At 43.0% G+C, this 22,334-nt stretch overlaps 1 protein-coding gene across 1 annotated transcript in view; it reads right to left on the bottom strand.

Moving 5' to 3' along the window:
• Window positions 1–2,842: 2,842 nt before the first annotated feature.
• Window positions 2,843–22,334, bottom strand: part of ddx43 (DEAD (Asp-Glu-Ala-Asp) box polypeptide 43) — a 144,658-nt gene continuing 125,166 nt past the window's right edge. The window contains exons 13-17 of the mRNA XM_069885972.1: window positions 18,211–18,320; window positions 14,882–15,020; window positions 8,320–8,407; window positions 6,433–6,570; window positions 2,843–3,173 (exon numbers count right to left, since the gene is read on the bottom strand). Of these exons, the coding sequence (XP_069742073.1) occupies window positions 3,165–3,173; window positions 6,433–6,570; window positions 8,320–8,407; window positions 14,882–15,020; window positions 18,211–18,320 (484 nt within the window). The 3' untranslated portion in view covers window positions 2,843–3,164. The remainder of the gene's footprint in view (window positions 3,174–6,432; window positions 6,571–8,319; window positions 8,408–14,881; window positions 15,021–18,210; window positions 18,321–22,334) is intronic.

Below are 22,334 nucleotides of genomic sequence, written 5' to 3'. Positions count from 1 at the left end.
AGATTTTTAAAGCCTTTGTGCATCATGGTTCCTGTACTCTACCATTACATCCCTGTCTCATTGAAATGTATCTATGAAGAACTTCATACAAATATCCCCTGAACATTTGCCATATTTGTTCTGTACTTTTCCATGAGAACATCTGTTCCCAGTTTAAGCTTCCAATTTCCTGTCTGATAACCTCATAATTCCCCTTACTTCAATTAAATGTTTTTTCTAACTTGTCTGTTCCTATCTCTCTCCAATGCTATTGTCAAGGAGATAGAATTTTGATCACTATCTTCAAAAACCTCAACCACCTGAGCAGGTTAATTTCCCAATACCAAATCAAGTACAAACTCTACTCTTGTAGGCTTATCTACATATTGTGTAAAGAAACCTTCCTGAACACACCTAACAAACCCCACCCCATATAAACTCCTTGCTCTAGGGAGATGTCAATCAATATTTGGGAAATTAAAATCTCCCATCATGACAGCAGTTATTACACCTTTCCAGAATCTGCTAATCTACTCTCCATTCTCCCTCCTTTCCTCCCCTTTCTTCTTTCCCTCAGATCTCCACCCCCTTCCCTCTCCATTCAGCTACCTATCCCTCCTTCCCCGTTTGCTACTGTGCCCTCCCTCCCTTCTCCACTTATTACCTCCTGCCTTTGGGACTGTGCTCCTTCCCCCATGCCTTCACCAATCTTAACTTTTTGTTTGGGTGCCTGCCGACATTTTTCAATGTCTTGATGAAGGGCTCAAGCCCAAAACGCCAGTTATGTATCTTTATCTTTGCTATATACCCTCTTTTCAATCTTCTTCAGCATGATGCTGAACCAAGCCATGAAAGACCCCAACAATGAAGACGCTGTTTACATCCGGTACCGCACGGATGGCAGTCTCTTCAATCTGAGGCGCCTGCAAGCTCACACCAAGACACAAGAGAAACTTGTCCGTGAACTACTCTTTGCAGATGATGCCGCTTTAGTTGCCCATTCAGAGCCAGCTCTTCAGCGCTTGACGTCCTGCTTTGCGGAAACTGCCAAAATGTTTGGCCTGGAAGTCAGCCTGAAGAAAACTGAGGTCCACCATCAGCCAGCTCCCCACCATGACTACCAGCCCCCCCACATCTCCATCGGGCACACAAAACTCAAAACGGTCAACCAGTTTACCTATCTCGGCTGCACCATTTCATCAGATGCAAGGATCGACAATGAGATAGACAACAGACTCGCCAAGGCAAATAGCGCCTTTGGAAGACTACACAAAAGAGTCTGGAAAAACAACCAACTGAAAAACCTCACAAAGATAAGCGTATACAGAGCCGTTGTCATACCCACACTCCTGTTCGGCTCCGAATCATGGGTCCTCTACCGGCACCACCTACGGCTCCTAGAACGCTTCCACCAGCGTTGTCTCCGCTCCATCCTCAACATCCATTGGAGCGCTCACACCCCTAACGTCGAGGTACTCGAGATGGCAGAGGTCGACAGCATCGAGTCCACGCTGCTGAAGATCCAGCTGCGCTGGATGGGTCACGTCTCCAGAATGGAGGACCATCACCTTCCCAAGATCGTATTATATGGCGAGCTCTCCACTGGCCACCGTGACAGAGGTGCACCAAAGAAAAGGTACAAGGACTGCCTAAAGAAATCTCTTGGTGCCTGCCACATTGACCACCGCCAGTGGGCTGATAACGCCTCAAACCGTGCATCTTGGCGCCTCACAGTTTGGCGGGCAGCAGCCTCCTTTGAAGAAGACCGCAGAGCCCTCCTCACTGACAAAAGGCAAAGGAGGAAAAACCCAACACCCAACCCCAACCAACCAATTTTCCCTTGCAACCGCTGCAATCGTGTCTGCCTGTCCCGCATCGGACTGGTCAGCCACAAACGAGCCTGCAGCTGACGTGGACTTTTTACCCCCTCCATAAATCTTCGTCCGCGAAGCCAAGCCAAAGTTCAAAGTTCATAAAGGACACTGCTTGGCCTGCTGAGTTTGTCCAGCCTTGTGTTTTTATTTCAACCATGGAGTCTGCAGACTTTTATGTTTTATTAGAGGGAAGCTGTATCCAGTGCCCTGGCCTAGCATCACGTTTCTCAGTCTCATAACACAGAACTTGCTCTGCTGCTGCATTCCCAGCAGTACCTTAGAGCTCATGTTTCGGAAATTCACTGGCTGTGAGGCATCGTAGAACACTCAAAATTATAGGATGTTTTCCCTATAAACAGTGCAAATATACAGTATAGAGAGATAAAGCCAGAGCATGGAATTTTGTAAAATTAAAGTTGTCTTAAGGAAGGTGAAACAAATGCTGTGGAACACTACGGCTATCAATGTTGCTGATGCATTGTTTTAATTCCCTCTAAAGCTCTGTTGGCCAGTGATTATTCACAAATGTCAGTCTAACATTTTCAACAGATGTATAAGGGGAAGTTGGTAAAATACTTTGAATAGAGTTCAACAACCAGCTTACTGTTCACTAATGCCTTGACAGAGTGGGAGAGTGCACCAGAGGTTGGGGTTAAAGTGAATGACACCTAGCTATATAATGGTATGTTTCTGGCTTGAGTCACGTTTAATCTTCCAAGATGTGAACACCTTAAGAAACACTGAATCGATGACATTTAAGGTAGAAGTGGGGGAGTAGGACGTATACAGCATCTTGTCCAAAGCACAAAATGAAGTCTTGGTCAACAGGAGCATTGGTTCCTACAAACACCTCTTCCATAATGTGATGTGCCAAAGAACATTTGAATTGTACAGTATATTTAGCTTGTTTTATTATACCATATTAGGACAAGAGAAACACAGGGTTCACCAGAATCTTAGATACAGCATATTACAAATTGTCAAGTATCTTTCATTCTGAAACTGATTTATTCAGATTCAAATAATATACAATTAGAAGAGCAGATAGTTAACATCAACATTGAGTGAAAGCATACTCTGCCACAATCCAAGCCAGGAAGCGGAACTACATTAACCCTTTCTGCCAAAGTAGAGTCTGCAGAAAATAATGTTTACAAACAAAAAGAATTATCTAAAGAAAATGCTTTCAAATAGTTAAGGATACTAGATTCAAGTACTTTGAAAGAAGTCTGCACAGGAATGCATTTCCCTGCAGTGAAGAATTCACTTTTATTTCTTTTCTTCATTATAATAGATCATGGACTCATCAATTCAATTTCTCTGTAAAGATAAAAATGTACAAATTGTCCTATTATTTGGCTTTAAGGAACTAATTTCGCTTGACTGCTTAACTTTAAAAAGTCACTATCATTTTGGGTTAATTCTGATGGACCACAATGACAGGATTTTTGTTTTGAAACACAGTGCCCTCCATAATGTTTGGGACAAAAACATTCCCCCCCCCCCCCTTTATTTGCCCCTGAGCTCCATAGTCTTAAATTTGTAATCAAACAATTCACTTGTGATTAAAATGCACATTCCAGATTTAATTCAAGGCTATATATATATATATATATATATATATATATATATATAAATATATACATTTTGCCTTCACCATGTAGAAATTACAGTACTTTTTATACATAATCCCCTCACGTTTGGGACATTTGGCTTGACAGGAGCTTGTAATTACTCAAGTATGTTTAATTGAGAGTTAGGTGTACTTCTAAACTTCAAATCACTTTTGGGAGTCTATGGTTGCCATTTTTCAAACATGAGGACTTGAGTTGTGTCAAAGAAGCCATTATGAATCTGAAAAATAAGAATAAAACAGAAAGAGACATTGCCCACACTTTAGGATTACCAAAATCAATGGTCTGGAATGTCATTAAGAAGAAAGAGCAGGCCGGTGGGCCAAGGAACACCTCCACTGGTGATGACAGAAGAATTCTCATTTTAATGAAGAAAAATCCCAAACACCTATCCGACAGATCAGAAACTCTTTTCACGAAGCAGGTGTGGATGTGTCAATATTTACTGGCTGTAGAACATTTCGTGAACACAAGTACAGAGGCTGCACTGCAAGATGCAAACCACTCATTAGCCACAGAATCAGGATGGGCCGATTACAGTTTGCCAAGATTTAAAAGAGCCTACAGAATTCTGGAAAAAGGACTTGTGGACTTGATGAGACCAAAGTTAATCTGTATCAGAGTGATGGCAAGAGAAAAGTGTGGAGGGGTAAAGGAACTGCCCAAGATCCAAAGCATACCACCTTATCTGTGAAACATGGTGGTGGGGTGCTACAGTCTGGGCATGTATGGCTGCCAATTCACATGTGATTACAAATTTAAACCTGTGGAGCACAGGGGCAAATAAAGGAAGAAAAAAAAGTCTTTGACCTAAACATTATGGAGGACACTGTAGGTTTCACCCACGGAAGGACGAATCTCCAGAAATCATGAAACTGGGAAAATATGTAATCTGATCAATCTAGGGGCTAGACAGACTGAAAAGGACGATGGGAAATTAGGCCAATGCAGGTAGGCACAATGTCATTTAAAAGGACACAATTGGAAGAGGCAGCTTCGTAATTAAGATGTTTAATGAGAAGTTGTAAGAAAGAGATAGCAATGAATGGGTTATTGTGCGAGGTTAGAGGGTCAGTAAGGAAATAGTAAAAGTCTTAAATTCAGGACTGCTCTTGGATTGGGTTGGTCTGGATGCTCAGGCAGTTACACAATGCATGCTTGCACACAAAAGCCAAGAGTTGCCGAGCAATCTGGATTCTATTTCTGGCATCTGAATTTTTGGACTTTTACCGTATGCCCATAATTTCTTCAGTATATTCAGATAAAGTGTGGGTCATTTTTCTGAAAGCAAAATATTATTTGTAAGATTGATGAGGAACAAGTCAGACAAATAAAAATACAATGCTGTAGAAACTCAGCAGGTCAAACAGTGTACTTTATATGCAAAGATAGATATAGAACCAACATTCAGGCTTGAGCCCTTCGTCAAAAGTATGAGCAAAATGTAGGCAGACATCCAAACAAAATGGTGGTGGGGGGGAGAGGTAGGGGGAGGAGCAGTCCAACAGGCAGGAGGTGGATAAAGGAGGGAGTGCACACCAGCAAACAGAGAGGGGGGGGTGGGTGGCTCTGTGAATGGAGACGGAAGAAAAGGGAGAAAGAACGGAGAGTAGTCTAGCAGAAACCGGAGAAGTTCATTTTAATGCCATCCGATTGGAGAGTACCCATACCGTCCAGTATAAATCAATAACTGATGGGAGGTCACCATTCATGAAGGGCTAACAGGGCATTGTAAAGTTGTAAAAGCAATGTGAGCATTTTAACTGTTGTAAAGCGACACTATAAATTGCAAGACCTAAGGTGTTCAAACACTCACTTGAGCATATACTCCAATGTAACAGACCAGTTTGTGAACCTCAACACTGCTGCTCAAGTTTTCTTTAAGTGCCATCTCAGTCTCAGGCTTATTTAAGAGGGCACTGAGAACTATCTTGTGCAAGATAGAGCCTGTTTACCTTCCTGGCAGACCATTCTTAATTGCTACCTGATGCTTGTGCCAATGCAATCCTTTCCCATAAGTCCTTGTAGTGATTAGGAACTCAGCAGAACAAGAACTAAGTTCATCGGATGAGTCAGAAGTACACCCCTGAATAAATGCATTGTTGTCAAATAGTTTTTTAAGATCTTATACTAACTGGATTATTTCTCCAAATTGAATTGTTTGATAAAGTGCAGAAAAGATCCATATTACTGTGACTGAAAGGCATGAGTTATAAGGAGAGGCCAGATAGGCTGGTACTTTTCTCCTGGAGCATAGACATATCCTTATAGAGGCATATACAATCACAAGGCATACAGACAAGATAAATAATAATAGTCTCTCCCTCCATATCACCATCCCCCTCCCTGATGTTGTGGCAGTGTAGAGGGTTTAGTAAGTGCAAAGATTTATTAAGTGTCTGAGAGGCAACATCTTTGCACTGTGTTTCCATGCAGTATAACTCTAAGACTCTAAAATGATTCTGAACACAGTAAGGAACTAACAAGAGGAGAAAACATTGGGAAATACTCAGCAAATCAGGTAGTATCGGTGGAAATGGACATGGGAAATATGGCAGACGTGAACATCAACTGCTTCACTTCCCATAGATGCTGCCTGTCTTGCCACATTTTTCCATCATTTTCTGCTGTTGTTTCAGATCTTGTGCTTGTCCATAGTTTTGATTTACATACAGCTGATAACACTTTTTAGAAAATGCTTTGTACACACGGTTACTGTCAGCTTGAATTTCTTTGCACCCTTTGTCTTATTCTGTTTATTTTGTTGCTTTCTTCTCTAAGTGAAAATGTCACTGTCACGGCTTGTGCTCTTTATACTAAAGTAATTTGGTCAAAGTCCAAGTTATGAAAGGCAGAGAGATTTAAATATTGAATCAAGGAATGTTCTGATTTGTAAAGATACATTAACGTAGAACAGGTACAAAATGATGGTGTTCTGATCTTACTTTGTTCCAGTCCCTCCTCCCATGGCTACGGTCTCGGTTTCCTACGTGATATGAGGTTGTGAGCTCCTGTTCATACTCCTTCTTTACTTTGCTCTCTTTGTACCTTTTTGCCATCTCCAGCAACTCTTCAGGAACGGGCTGCAAGCAAGAAGTTCATGCATCTGGTCATATAATTGAAATCCCTTGCATTGCTGACAGAGACAGATCAACAGGAATGCAAACATGTCTGAACAGTCAGACTGAATGGAATCAATCCATTCAGTTCATATGGTCTACATCTGCATTCATGCACTGTACCTATCCCCATTCTGTTTTGCCTAACCCTTTCAGTCAAAGCATCCAGTGTTTTGTTTCCCCATTTTCATCTCAACTATTAATTATGGCAACAAGCTCCATATTCTCACCATTCCCTTGGTAAAGTGTTATGCCCATTAATTTAGTAATTGCCACATTCTATTTACAATCTTCCTCACAAATGAAACCATATTCTGCAAATCTAACCTATCAAATCCTTTTATTATCTTAATCGTAATCTGTCAGTTCATTCCTCAGCCTTCTGTGGTGCCCCAGATGATCAATTTTTCAAGTACACGTGTCCAAGTGCAACACCAACTAAGATTAACATGACCAAGGGTAGTGTGACAGATTATATGGATATGTTTTTGGGAGATAAATTGGGAAAGGTTTGTTAGTGTAGGTCACATATACTAGAGCTCTGCTAATGCTAGACATGTTGGGGCCTCAGAACTTTGGAGAGCACTAAAGATACTTCACTATTGGATTGTTGTTTACAAAAAGGGAACAGATGAAAGAGCTTGTCGGAGCCGCATAATGTCTGGAAGGGAACTTGCTGTTCTAAGAGGGTCATGTGGTTTTGCAAGCAGAGAGAGTCAAACAGGCTTTCTCTCAGAGAGACAGATATCAGTTCTACAGTGTTACAGCCAGCAATAGCAGCTGGGACTGGAACAGGATAAGCTGGCATGCTTATGGAAAACCCCTTTTGGAAGGTGGGTTGGGAGTTCTTAGTTCAGCCTGGTCAAAGCCCTTGTGGTTTATGCAAGAGGAGAGGACTGACTGACTAATGTTTCACTTGGAATAAGAGAAACAAACAGGCACTTTGTGGTGACCTGAAAGAAAGAGGTTATCATCTGGAGAACCCTGAGGAGGAAAGTTTCTTCAGCAAGACACTGAAGTGGCTGGGTATCCAGCGTACAACAAATCTCTCTCTGAAAATTGACAAGAACCTTCCTGAACGGTAACCATTTACCTTTCAAGCACCAAAGCCTGGTGAACTATATAAATGATAAATTCTGTGCACAGTATAAGAGTTGCCTGCAACCAGTGAACTTGGAGGAATGAGAAGTGAGATTGGATTGTGAATCAAAGAACTTTTCTGAACTTACACACACATTACATACCCATGCACTTAGAATTAGAACGGGGTTAAGTTAGGTCAGTTAAGTCAATAGTGATAAGTTAAAGTGTGATTCTCTTTTCATGTTTAAAGATAATTAAAAGCAACTTTTGTTTATGAAACCATTTGTTTTTGTAAATATCTATTGCTCATGTGTTTTGGGGTCCTCTGGGCTCATAACAGTAGTTATTTATCTGTTGACTAAATCATGGGATTGGATGATTTTGTGTGGTGAGTTCCAGTTGAAGTTTCCCTCTTGATTGTTCAACTAGCAAAAGTTAGGGTGCAGAAGGTGTTTCATGTTGCATTGGAAACTGATCACCTTTTTAAACTTTTCATAATAAGGGAGTACATAATTTCAGCCTAATTTTTCCATACAGCTTACAGTGCCTTCATGTACTCCTTTTGATGATACAGGAAAGTGAGCTGAAAATAATCGGTAAAACACTGATCTGCAATAGCATCAGCTTTACCTGACAACCTCGTTCCAGAATTGAAATCAAGTCTGCAGCAAATCTCCAGTCGTTCCTTGTAATGAGAGTTATAGCTTGTCCTGTACGACTGAAAAGAGAACAAAGCACATTACCAATTAAAGGGAATCCACAGCATCCTGAAGATCTTCATTAAGCAGTGAGAAATGTATGTTATCAAAATGAACATACAAATTAGCCCTAGGTGAACAGAAAATAAGGCAGGTAGTTGTTACTACTTCTAGTCCAAGGGACAAAATGCTGGCATCTGGACATTCACAAGCCTTGGGAATTAGCTAGTATAAACATTAAACAAGTAATGGAGTGCGTACCAACCAGGGGACTTAGAGTTGTCCTTAGGAGAGGACATTGCTTAGATATTTAAGAATGATTCTAAGGAGTATTAGTTGAATGATTGAGGATCCTGCTGTAATCAGGAGGAAGGCAGAATGGAGTGCACGCTTTAAGCAGACTAAAGTTGCCTGATAGACTCTGCAATCTTTTGCCTCCAACAATTCTAATGAATCCATTATCAACTTTATATATGTCAGTCATGATAAGGTAAAGGCAACATTGCTTCTATGGGTAGGAATGGGTCATTGGAAGGATGCAATATTTGCAGATCCGAGTGATGAGTAAATGTGCATAAACTCAAACCAGGCATATAGCCAACACATTGACGGATGGCAATGCAATTAGCATAATTAGCACATTTGTTGGCTTGTGGATGACAGAATTGGGGTTCAGTGGACAATGAAGGTGGTGTTCTGAAATTACAACAGGATCTATTCAACTGGGTAAAAGGTCCATGGACTGGCAGATGGAATTTAACTTCGACAGGTGCAAAGTGCTACAATTTGGTAATTCAAACCAGGGGGAACTGGTACAGTAGTTGGTGAACACTGGAAAGGGTTGTAGGAGAGAGAGACCAAGGGGTCAAGGAGCATATTTCACTGAAAGTGATGACACAAAGAGAAGACATTTGGCATGCTTATCTTCATCTGTTAAGGATATTACTGATTTCAGATTTATTGTCAGATGCCCAGCTGCATCACAGGGTGAGGCAGAATGACCATTTATGGGTAGTGCAGAAAAAGCCGCTGGCTTTCTTCAGCAAACATCTGTGGCATCCAGAACTGAAGTGCAGCGCTTTCAACAGAGAGCTACTGGCGCTGTACATAGCCATCAGCCACTTCAGGTACTTCCTAGAGGGCAGATCCTTCATGGCTTTCACAGACCACAAGTTCCTGACTTTCGACGGCTAAAATCTCGGACCCCTGGTCGGCCCGCCAGCAACAATAACTGTCTTACATCTGTGGTGTACTCCAAGGCATGTCTCCGACAAGGACAAAGTGGTGGCCGATGTACTGTCCAGGCAAAGTATTCACGTGCTATTGAGGGGAGTGGACTTTGTGGCACTGGCGGAGACGCAGCAGAAAGACGAGGAGATACCCCAATAAAGGACTGCCATATTGGGACTGCAGCACCAGGACATCCCAGTCAGCACAGGTAATACCACCTTCCTGTGCAATGTGGTCACCAGTCAAGTCAGACCCATCATCTCGGCAGCTTGGAGGTGACATGTTTTCGACTCCACCCATGGACTGACTCACCCATCCATCTATCAGGACAACGGTCCAGCTGTTGGCCAGCAAATACGTGTGGCATGGATTGTGGGAACAGGTCAGCGGGTGAGTGAAGGTGTGCATGCAGTGCCAAGCAACCAAGGTACAGCAGCACACCAAGACCCCACCTCAGCACTTTGAGTCCGCAGAACGAAGGTTCAACCACATCCACGTGGACATGGTAGGACCCTTCCCAGGGTTTCTGCTACCTGTTCATGATGGTTGACCACTTCACCAAGTGGCCAGAAGCAGTCACGCTGGCAGACATGTCTGCAACCTCATGCGCCAGCACCCTCATCTCGTACTGGGTGGCATGGTTTTGGTTATTGTCCAACATCACATCAGAAGGGTCACAGTTCACCTCAAGTCTGTGGTCTGACCTCACCAGCCTGTGAGGTGCCCAGCTGCATCACACAACAGCTTACCACCCACAGTCTAATAGGTTGGTGGAGCACTTCCACAGGCACCTCAAAACCATGTTCATGACCAGACTCCAAGGACCCAACTGGGTAGATGAGCCACTATGGGAGCTGTTGGGGATCTGCGTGACTCCCAAGGAGGACCTCAACAACTCTTCAGCTGAACTTGTCTATGGAGCTCCACTGGTGATCCCAAGAGAATATGTACCATCCCCAGGCACACAGAAGGATAACTCGCCAGTGTTCCACAGCAGGCTAAGGGAAAGAGTCGGCAACCTGGCCCTGAATCCACCTTCCAGGCACGGACACGTGAGGACCAAAATACCCAAAGACCTGAAGCACTGTGAGTCCATATCGTCCACCACTTCAAAGGCCACACGAGAGTCCGTTTTGGGTCATCCACAACAACGGGGCCATGTTCCAGCTGGAGGTCAGAGGAAAGACGGAGGTCTTTACCAAAGACAGGCTGAAACCAGCAAACCTTGTCCAGGCACGCCCGGTCAAGACCCAACACTATGCCGAAAAGGCAGGCCACCAAAGCTACAGAGACTTTTGCCTCCAGGCACCAAGGAAAATACTGCTGGTTCTGGGGGTCATGTGCCAGCCTGCCAACGCAGCAATCGAGCTAGCACTCTGGGCAGTGAACATAACCAAAGACCAGAAGCACACGCAGCGGCACTGGGCCCAATAAGGGCTGCTTAAAGGCCAGCGACCCAAAAATGGCGCTGGCCTTGCTGCGCAGCCAACAGACAATGACAGCACATGGGGAACAAGGGCATTGTTATGCAGGACAGTACCCGAGCGCAGGAGACCTACTTTTGTTATGCATGTTGTGACGTCAGCCAAGGTGGGCCACTGTGGGAACAGTACATATAAAAGTTGGGCCTGAACCCTAATAAAGCTCAGAGCTTAACCTGACTACACTACCTGTGTGTGTCTTCTTTTGAATAGCGCGCAGCTATAGACATTAACTTTTGCACTTGATTGACTGTTTTTTCTCTGTATGGAACACAGTTTGTTTACATATGTACATTGTGTACAATTTTGTTCTCCACTACCCATAAGTAGTAATTCTGCCTCACCCTGCAGGAAAAAGAATCTCAGAGTTGTAAGTGATGTAATTCATGTACTCTGACAATAAATCTGAAATCAATAACATCCTTAACAGATGAAGATAAGCATGCCAAATGTCTTCTCTTTGTGTCATCACTTTCACTGATCTATGCACCTCGACCCCTTGGTCGTACAACCCTCTCCAGTGTTCACCAACCACTGTCCCAGTCTCCCCCGGTTTGAATTACCAGATTCTAACACTTTGCACCTGTTGAAGTTAAATTCCATCTGCCAGTCCTTGGTCCATTCCTGGCTGTTCGAGCGTCTGACCTGGGATGTGCCAGGAGAGCGACGTCCGCTAAGGCTTCCTTGGCCTTAACGAAGGCTTCCGCTGACTCATCGTCCCAGGTGATGTCCTTCACCTTGCTTGCCTTCCGGATGAACAAGGGCAGTTGAGGGGATGAACCTATGATAGAAATTGATCATGTTGGGTCTGGGGAACTTCTGGATGACCTCCAGTTTACTGGGTAGCGGTGTGGCTCTTTCCCTGGTTTTCCTGTGACCTCCAATCCAAACCGACATTTCGCTGGGTTGATCATCAGGTGGAACTCGCTAAGTCGGGTGTAGAGGTTGTGGAGATGTGCCATATGCTCCTGTTCATTCCTGCTCACCACCAGGATGTCATCCAGGTACAGAAAGGTTCCGTCTAGGTCTAGCCCATTGCATCCATGAGTCGCTGGAAGGTATACTGTATTTTTTAACCCAAACGGCATTTGGAGGAATTCAAAGAGGCTGAAGAGGGTGATGATGGCAGTCTTGACAATATCATCGGTAAGTACCAGGATCTGATGATATCCCCGCATGAGGTTCACCTTGGAGAAGATCATTGCACCGTGCAGGTTAGTTGTCAAGTCCTGGATATGCAGCACGGGGTACCAATTCAGTGTTGTGGCCTCATTGAGCTGGTGGTAGCTGCAGCGTGGTCTCTAGCCCTCAGTTGCTTTGCCTACCACGTGCAGGGGAGCCTATGGGTTGTCTGACCATCATACAATGCCAAGGTCCTCCAGCTTGCTGAATTCCTCCTTTGCCAGTCGGAGCTTCTCCAGAGGAGAACATCTTGCCCTTGTGTGAAGCATTGGGCCCTGGGTCAGGATGTGGTGCTGTACTCCATGTCGGGGCATCATCATGGTGAATTGGGGGGGTGGTGAGCACTGCAGGGGACTCGGCCAGGATCCTGGCATACTCGTTATCCAATCTCTGTACAGAGTCCAGGTGGAGTGCTATCATTGAGGGGGGAAGGTTTGAAAAGTCTTGGCATGGACTTATCTTCCCCTGAGGTCCACTAGCAGGCTATGGGCATGCAGGAAGTCTTCTCCAAGGAGTGGCTGTTCCACTGCGGTCAGTTTGAACACCCACGAGAAGAGACTGCCTCCCCAATGCAGTTGAACCTTGTGCTGTTGTTGACAGCACTCAGCATAGGGCCCGACTCCCTGTTCCTGGTGTCCTTTCTTGATGGGGGCAGGATGCTGACCTCTGCTCCTGTGTCCATGAGGAAGCGTCATTCGGACTGTAAGTCCCAAACGTACAGATGGCTGTCTTGGTGGCCAGCCGTCGTGGCCATTAGTGACGGCTGGCCCCTGATGTTTCCCTGACACATGCATGGAGGCCTGCACTGGCGCCCTATCTCTGATGGTAGAAAACCACTGGTCGACTGGATCACCTCCTCTGGGGCGCTGCTGTTCTTTCGGCAGCTCTTCAAGGGTCTGGCTGCGGGGTTTAGTGACGAGCCCCTTGAACGCTGAAATCTGTGTCAGACAGGAGCAGTTGGATGTCCTTGGGCAGTTGCTCCAGGAATGCCTACACAAACATGATGCAGGGCACGTGTTTACCCAGGAGGGCCAGCATCTCATTCATGAGGGTTGACGGGGACCTGTCTCCTAGCTCGTCCAGGTGGAGCAGACATGCCCCTCTCTCATGCCATGAGAGGCCGAAGGTCTCGATCAGGAAGTCCTTGAAGGCAGTGTATGTGTCTTCTGATGGGGGCTCCTGGATGAAGTTACCTGGCCTGGTGGGTCCTGCATTCTGCCAGATCTGGAACTGTGCCTCAGCCTGGCCAAACTATACGCGTGGCTGATTCATCCAGAAGGTCAGCAGTTTGAGGGTGACTATGTGGACTCCTATCTGTTCACTCATCGTGGGTTTAGATGCTGTCTAAACCATTGGGGTCATCAATTGTAGGTGTGCACTATTTGAAAGACACACACACGTAGTGTAGTCAGGTTAAGCTGAGTTTTATTAGGGCTCAGGCTCGACTTGAATACTTGCACTGTTCCCGCTGTAACCTTCCCCCCCCAACCTTGGCTGACATCACAACATTCATAACAAAAGCGGATTTCCCTCACGCAGGTACTTCCCTGCATAACAATGCCCTTTTTCCCTACATGCTGTCACTGTTGACTGCGCAGCAAGGCCAGCGCCATTTTGGAGTTGTTGGCCTTTAAGCTGTCCTTGCTGTTCACCCGTTGGTTTGCTTGTTGGGGCCAGTGCCGTTAAGCGGGCTGCTCGCCTTTGGTTGCAATCCCCACCTGGAGCGCTGCTTCATCACCACCACGTCCTTAAATAAGCCTCATTTAATTTGTTGTTGAGGATTCTGATGGTGGAGGGCTAACAACTGTTCCTGAACCTGGTGGTGCGAGTCTTGTGGCATTTGTACCTTTTTCTTGATGGTAGCAGCAAGAACAGAGCATGTGATGCGGATCCTTGATGATGGCTGCTGCTCTCCAACAGCACTGTTTCCTGTATATATTCTAGATGGTGGGGTGGTGGGAAGGTGTTCTCCCTGTGATGTCCTAGGTTGTGTCCATGACCTTTTCCTGGACTTTATGCTCAGGGCTATTGATGTCTCCACACTAGACCATGTTGCACCCAGTCAGCATACTTTCCACCACACATCCATAGAAATTTGCCAGGGTTTCTGACGTAATTACCAAACCTCCGCAAACTCCTGAGGATTGAGTTGATTAGGCGGGGCTCTTTTCTCTGAGCATAGGAACATATAAAACCATAAAACTCAAAGAACATATAAAACCATAGTGGGTATAGAATAGGGAAACAATCAGTCTTTTTCTCAGGGTAGGGAAGTCCAAAAAGATGTGGGAATTAATTTAAGACAAGAAGGGAAACTTTTAACAGGGACATGGGCAATGGAGAATGGTGGGAATGAGCTGCCAGAGGAAGGCAGGTACAATTATAACAGTGAAAAGGCATTAAAATTGGTTTCAAAGGAATTTGGGCCAAATACGGGCAAATGGCATTAGGTCATAGTGGGCTTGCACAGGATAGGCCAAAGGGTCTGATTCTCTGTAGCAAAACATGGACTGTATAATTCATCAGAGCCTGTGAGTTATAGAATGCACAACTTAATGACAGACCCACAGAATGAGAATCAGTGATGGACGCTGCACCTACCCTGCTCTGCCAGTCCGCCCAATTCTGTGCACATATTCCTCTATGTTGCGAGGAAAGTCAAAGTTAAACACGTGTGTGATATCTTGCACGTCGAGGCCACGTGAAGCTAGATCAGTTGCAACAAGAATCCGGACTTTTCCTGCAAAGAGGAGCACTAAGTTGTTTTGAAAGAATTTTGCACCAAGTAAATTTGAGATAACTTCTGCCTCCCACTGCACTGAATTCTCTGCTCTTCCCTCCCATTCTAGACCTACATCATACCTACATTCTTGTGGAATAAGACCCTCTTCTTCACCTCATTCTATCCTCAAACGAGTCCTCTTTCCCTCTCTCTGGACTTGGTTCCCTTCGTACACAGTGATCTAATAGTGTGGTTTGCATTGTTAGCAGCTTATCAGGGCTAATTTGAGATGGAGGAGCAATCAGATCTTCCCTGATTGGCAAATTCTCACAGCTTCTCCATTGACTGCTTGCACACTGTCCAAAACATTCTCATAAAGCAGTGGGTATGGGATGCAGAGAGGGGAGGGGGATACATCTAACACCACTTCATTTAATATTCAACTAATTGAGGCCCATTTTCATGAATAAAGCTCATGGTTTCTTTCTGAGACAGTCCTCAGTTCTACTCCATACCATGAAAAGTAGTAGCAGGAGAAAAAAAATCCATCCTCAACAGCACCAACTGCCTTATTGTTCCTGCCACCCAAAATGTCAACTTTCACAAGATTAAATTATCAATATGAGATCCCATTAGGAAAATCATTATTGTCTTTAAGAAATTGCTTCACTGTCCATATTGATTTAGGAGGAGATCCTGGAATGGTATATAAAGACCAATCACTAAATAACTAATCAGACTCAAGTAAGAGGCAGCTGAGCCATCATCAAAAGCTATGCTCTCATTGATCCTCTTGGATCAATGAAATTCATTGAAACCAATTATTCAGCACCACTGGTATTTAAACTTCAAATTTCCAACTTTCCTCCCACGTTCGTTGATAATTATTCTCAAGTTAATAAGTTAGAGTTAGATTTTGGTGAAGGTGCAGAGCAGGGTAGGTGAAATTTTGAGAGTACAGTTTGTATGTTCCGGTCAGGATTAAAGGAAAGGTTAGCGGGGATAGGCAACCTTGATTTTCAAGGGATATTGGGGATCTAGTTCAGAATAAGAGAGAGGTGTATAGCAGGTATAGGCAACATGGAGCACTTGAAGAGTATAAAAATTGCAAGAAAAACCTCAAGCAAGAAATCAGGAAAGCTTAAAGAAGACATGAGGTTGCTTTGGCAGACAATATGGAAAAAAATCCTAAGAGTTTTTCAGGTATATTAAGAGCAAGGGACAAAATTGGTCCCCTTGAAGATCAGAGTTGCCGACTAATTATGAAGCCAAAAGAGATGGGAGAGATTGTAAACATTTTTTTCCAAACAGTCTTTCTTTCTTTGGCTTGGCTTCGCGGACGAAGATTTATGGAGGGGGTAAAAAAGTCCACGTCAGCTGCAGGCTCGTTTGTGGCTGACCAGTCCGATGCGGGACAGGCAGACACGATTGCAGCGGTTGCAAGGGAAAATTGGTTGGTTGGGGTTGGGTGTTGGGTTTTTCCTCCTTTGCCTTTTTTCAGTGAGGTGGGCTCTGCGGTCTTCTTCAAAGGAGGCTGCTGCCCGCCAAACTGTGAGGCGCCAAGATGCACGGTTTGAGGCGTTATCAGCCCACTGGCGGTGGTCAATGTGGCAGGCACCAAGAGATTTCTTTAGGCAGTCCTTGTACCTTTTCTTTGGTGCACCTCTGTCACGGTGGCCAGTGGAGAGCTCGCCATATAATACGATCTTGGGAAGGCGATGGTCCTCCATTCTGGAGACGTGACCCATCCAGCGCAGCTGGATCTTCAGCAGCGTGGACTCGATGCTGTCGACCTCTGCCATCTCGAGTACCTCGACGTTAGGGGTGTGAGCGCTCCAATGGATGTTGAGGATGGAGCGGAGACAACGCTGGTGGAAGCGTTCTAGGAGCCGTAGGTGGTGCCGGTAGAGGACCCATGATTCGGAGCCGAACAGGAGTGTGGGTATGACAACGGCTCTGTATACGCTTATCTTTGTGAGGTTTTTCAGTTGGTTGTTTTTCCAGACTCTTTTGTGTAGTCTTCCAAAGGCGCTATTTGCCTTGGCGAGTCTGTTGTCTATCTCATTGTCGATCCTTGCATCTGATGAAATGGTGCAGCCGAGATAGGTAAACTGGTTGACCGTTTTGAGTTTTGTGTGCCCGATGGAGATGTGGGGGGGCTGGTAGTCATGGTGGGGAGCTGGCTGATGGAGGACCTCAGTTTTCTTCAGGCTGACTTCCAGGCCAAACATTTTGGCAGTTTCCGCAAAGCAGGACGTCAAGCGCTGAAGAGCTGGCTCTGAATGGGCAACTAAAGCGGCATCATCTGCAAAGAGTAGTTCACGGACAAGTTTCTCTTGTGTCTTGGTGTGAGCTTGCAGGCGCCTCATTCACTCAGGAAATGGACATAGTAGTGGGAAGTAAGGAAAATAAGCAGTGAGATCATGGAACCTATCGTGATTAAAGAGGAGGAAGTGTTTGCTGTCTTAAAGCAAATAAAGGTGGGTATTCCCTCGAACCTTGACATAGGCTAACGTAGAAATTGCAGGGGCTCTGACATAAATATTTTAAGTGTCCTTAGCCACGGGTGAGGTGCTGGAGAATTCCCAGATAGCTCATGTTGTCCCATTGTTTAAAAAAGGCTCCAAAAGTAAGATTTGATAGAGGTATTTAAAATTATGAGGGGGATAGACAGAGAAAATGTAGATGGGCTTTTCAATTGAGGGGAGTTGACATACAAACCAGAGGACATGGGTTAAGGGTGAAAGGGGAGAACTTCTTCACAGAGAGTGGTGGGAGTGTGGAACGAGCTGCCAGCTGAAGTGGTGAATTCAGGTTCAATTTTAACATTCAAGAATATTCTCAATTGTAAAGAAAGGATATATGTGAACAAGTTTTAGTCAATCTCTCTCCTAGATTTTCCCCTCAGCAAAAATTAATTCAGATTAATACTGATTAATACTGAGAGGTATAGGTATAGGTATAGGAGTTTGGCAAGAAGATAGTCCTGTCAACAATTATTGAGCATCCTTACATGCTTGACAATGTTAACCATCTCTGTGCCAGAAGGTCAGCAAGAGAGCACCAAAGATGAGAAATAACTAAAAGATAAATCGTGGAGGAATCAGCAGGTACTCAGTGTTCCAAAAGGTCTGCAAATGTTTTATTCATTGTACGAATGTCTCAATCTAAAGTGATCTGTGGTTTCAGAAATCAAACTTGAACATACCTTCCTTGAAATCACTGAGTGCCTGTTCTCGGTCACATTGCTCCCGACTACCGTGAAGGGACTGGACTGGGATCCCTTGAAGGCTGAAGTCACTTGATAGGTCATCAGCTCTATGACAACATAAAATTACTGCATCAATCCTTATTCACCAAAAGCACTCAAGCTAGAGGCCATAATTCAGTACGCTCTCCTATTTTTTTCTCAAAAATAAACGTTATTCATAATAAATTATGCACAAGAACAAATGCTAAGAACAAATGCTGTTCCACATTTTATATTCATAGTTTCAATCCTATTGATTGGGTAAGATATTTACAAACTTTTACGTAGTATTAGTTATCTCATATTGAGTAAGTTATTCACAGAACAAGAAAGTCTGTTTCAGAAACCTTTTACATTTTACATTTCATGCTTAACATTCATGTTTAACATTCTTGCCTTACTACTCAGTCCACCCCCCCCACCGTGGTACCTTGTAATTACTTCTCCCTCTCTGATGGTTTAAGGAACTTCCCCTCAGTGTCAGCCCCTCAGAGCCCAGTAATGGTGGGGGGGCTCTAAACAGTACATCTTCCCCACAGTGCCCTCATGTTGGCTGCATGCCTGGAATGTGCCAGGCAGCACCATTCCCAGACCAACAAGTTTCGGGCCAACCAAAGGGCATCCTTTACCAAGTCAATGGACTTCCAGCAGTTCTGGATGTCGGACTCAGAGTGGGTGGCTAGGAAGAGTCCGTAAATCAGGAAATCTTCAGTCATGCTGTCGCTAGGGATGAACTGTGACAGAGCCCCCTGCATCCCGCTCCACACCCTCGTCAATCTGCATTCGGCAAAGAGGTGGGTAATGGTCTCTATCCCACCGCAGCCATCCTGAAGACAGCGTGTGATGAGGATGATGTTCCAGTTGTAAAGAAAGGATCTAAACGTGAGGACCCCCTCACCACCAGCCAAGCCGTCCTGGTGCTTGTTAGTGATCCTTGGTGATGAGGTATTCTGCCAGATGACCTGGACAGTCTGCTCCAGGAACCATCCCACCAGATCCATCGAATTCTCCTCTCTGGTTCTGCAGGACATTCCACGCTGACCACTGCCTAATGGCCTTGTGGTGAAGGCGTTGTCCTGGAAGAGCTTTTCCACAAAGGATAGGTAGTGCGGCACAGTCCAGCTAGCTGCGTCATTGCATGGTAATGGGGCCAGGCCTATCTTCACACACCTGGGACAGGTAGAGCCTCAGCATGTAGTGGCACTTAGCGTCAGTATGTGACTTGTACATGGTGCTCCTTCTGACCGTGTCCATTTTGGAGCCTGAAATGAATCAGAACACAGCTCTGATAACTGCCAGGGAGTAGGCATGGGGGATAAGCCACACCTGCGCCATGTACAGCAGCACCAATAGAACCTCACACCTGATCACCAAGTTTTTCCCTGTTATTAACAGGGAGCGCCACACCCACTGTCCCAATGTTTGGTGGACCTTAGCGATCTGCTCTGTCCATTTCTTAGTGCATGCCTCAGTTCAAAACAAAGTTTTATAGCTTGGCAATGTGACCGTCTTAATTTCATACTCAATGCCCCGCCTAATGAAGCCACCCCTGTTATTCTTGTTGGTATTTCAGAAATAGCCTGCCAAAAAGGTCTCACCTTCACAAATGACCATGAAGCATGTTCCTATTTCTGTACAATATCTAAAATACATCTCTGATATTTCAGATTTTGATTTATATAATTTCTGTGGTGTGAGGTAGGAAATTATATTGTACGAATCCATTATCTTGCATTTATAATTGACGTCATGCTATCCAAACACCAACCAGACCAGCATCTTTACATTATTGCAACTCCTAAATCTGACTTGCATCTTTCTCTCGATCTCTGTAAACCAGGTTTTGTAATTTCATTTTGGAAAGCAAAGTACATCTTAGATATAAATTTAGGTGTGTTCCCCAGCCAAATCATTTGTCCCGTCTCACTAATTTCAGGTGGGGCCAAGTTTGGTCCCTATCTTCCTCTTGAGAATGATCTTAATTGTAGAAAGCAGAAGAATGTCCCATTAGCTACTCTGTACTTATTTCTTAATTGTTGAAAAGAAATAAGGGATTCTTCCACATAACAATCATTAATATATCTTATTCCTTTGTCATACCATGAATTCAATATTTTATTGCCCAGCATTCATAATGGTGTCTTCAGTGATATACCTGCTTCTTTACCCTGATACATTCATTTATTTCTTGCCATATTCTGATCATGTGTATTAATGTAGGATTATCTATTGTTTTGTTATTGACTTAACATTCCACATATAAATAAAGTCCTTCATTGCCTTTTTTGTTAATTGAGTTCAGTCCCATTCAAATCCACGATAGGGGACTGTTTTCTTCAAAGAAAGATAATAAAAATCTTGCTTATGCTGATAGATAATACTTCTTAAAATCTGGAAGTCTAAATTCTCCTAATTCATAATCCCATGTTAACTTTTCCAGTGCAGTTCTTGATAATTTGTAATTCTATAGAAATTGTCTTCTACAATTATTTAAAGAAATTTTTAGTTAGTACAATAGGCAATGATTGAAAGAGATACTGTAGACTTGATATTACCTTCATTTTCATACAATATATTCTTCCCACTAATGTAATCGGCAGATCTTTCTATTTCTGAACATCTTTTTCTATTTTTTCTAGTTGAGGGGTATAATTAAGCTTAAATAAATTCTATAAATTATTGTTGGTCATTATTCCTAAATATTTAATTCCACCTTTCTTCCATTTAAATTTACTACCTTTTTTGGTATCTTTCATAATCAAATTTTGTAATGATATTATCTTACTTTTATCTATATTTATTTTATATCCTGATATTCTTCCTTATTTTTCCTAATATTGTTTGTAATTTTGTCAAGGTTTCAACTGGATCAGGCATATATAGTAGCACATCATCAGCAAATAAATTCATTTTATGTTCTTCTTGTCCAACTTTGAAGACCTTAATATCCTGATCCTTTCTTATAATCTCCACCAGAGGTTCAATAGCTAGAATAATGCTGGTGATAGGGAACACCCCTGTGTACTCAATCTACTCAAGAGAAAAATAGATGAAATTTGGTTATTAGTTATAATTTTAGCTTGTGGCTTATGATAAAGAGTTTTTTTCTAATTTATAAATTTTCTGTTTATATGAAAATTTTCCAACATTTTAAATAAGAAATACCATTCTAATCGATCGAATGCTTTTTCCACATCTTGAGAAATAGTTGTTTCAATCCAGTTTTGATTTTGCCGTATGTATTATATTAATCTACCTAGGTTATTTGAACAATGTTTTCCTTTAACAAATCTCACCCAATGTTGGTTAGTGCCTTTGCTAGAATTTTATAGTCTGCATTCAGAAGTGATATTGTTCTGTATCATGAAGATTTTAATGAATCTCTATCTTTCTTCTGTAGCACTGTAATTATAGTAGTTCAAAAATTTTCTGGAAGCATTTGGGTCTAAACATATTGTTCATTTATTTTTGATTATATGTTATATGTTTCTGCTGCATTTATCTTTCTTGATGATACCTCTGCTTTAATCTGCCAAGATAACACTATGTCCCGTTCTTCGTTCATAATATTTTTATTTAGAGTTTAAATATTTTTTCCCCATTTTATGTTTGTCGTGTATTATATTGTAACTTTTTATTCTCTAATATTCTCTTTTTTCTTGTGTTCCTAATATCTGATATTCTTTTTCCAATTTTGTTATATCCTTCTCTAAGCTTTCTAATTCTTTTTTTTAAACTTTATTTAAGATTTTATAACATGAATAACATATAGGATTACATTAAAAAAAATTAAGAATAAAATAATAAAATTACAATACAGTATCAGTAATCTAAATAAACTATACCCTCCCCAATAATTATTACACATTAATAACCCAACTCAAATTAGTCCAACCCCTCTTTCACCCCCAAAATAGAGTGAAGAATTAATAAAGTTAATAATATATGTGAGAAAAAAAACCCACTTACAAAAAAAAACAAAAACATAACCGATTAAAATACTAACAAAAAGAAAAGTAATTAATACTAAGATATCAGACTTAAAAAACATATTTAAATCAAACTTAAATGCATATATTTAA

Source organism: Narcine bancroftii, chromosome 6 (assembly GCF_036971445.1).
Source record: "Narcine bancroftii isolate sNarBan1 chromosome 6, sNarBan1.hap1, whole genome shotgun sequence".
Taxonomy (NCBI): domain Eukaryota; kingdom Metazoa; phylum Chordata; class Chondrichthyes; order Torpediniformes; family Narcinidae; genus Narcine; species Narcine bancroftii.
This window is presented reverse-complemented; position numbering and strand designations above follow the sequence as displayed.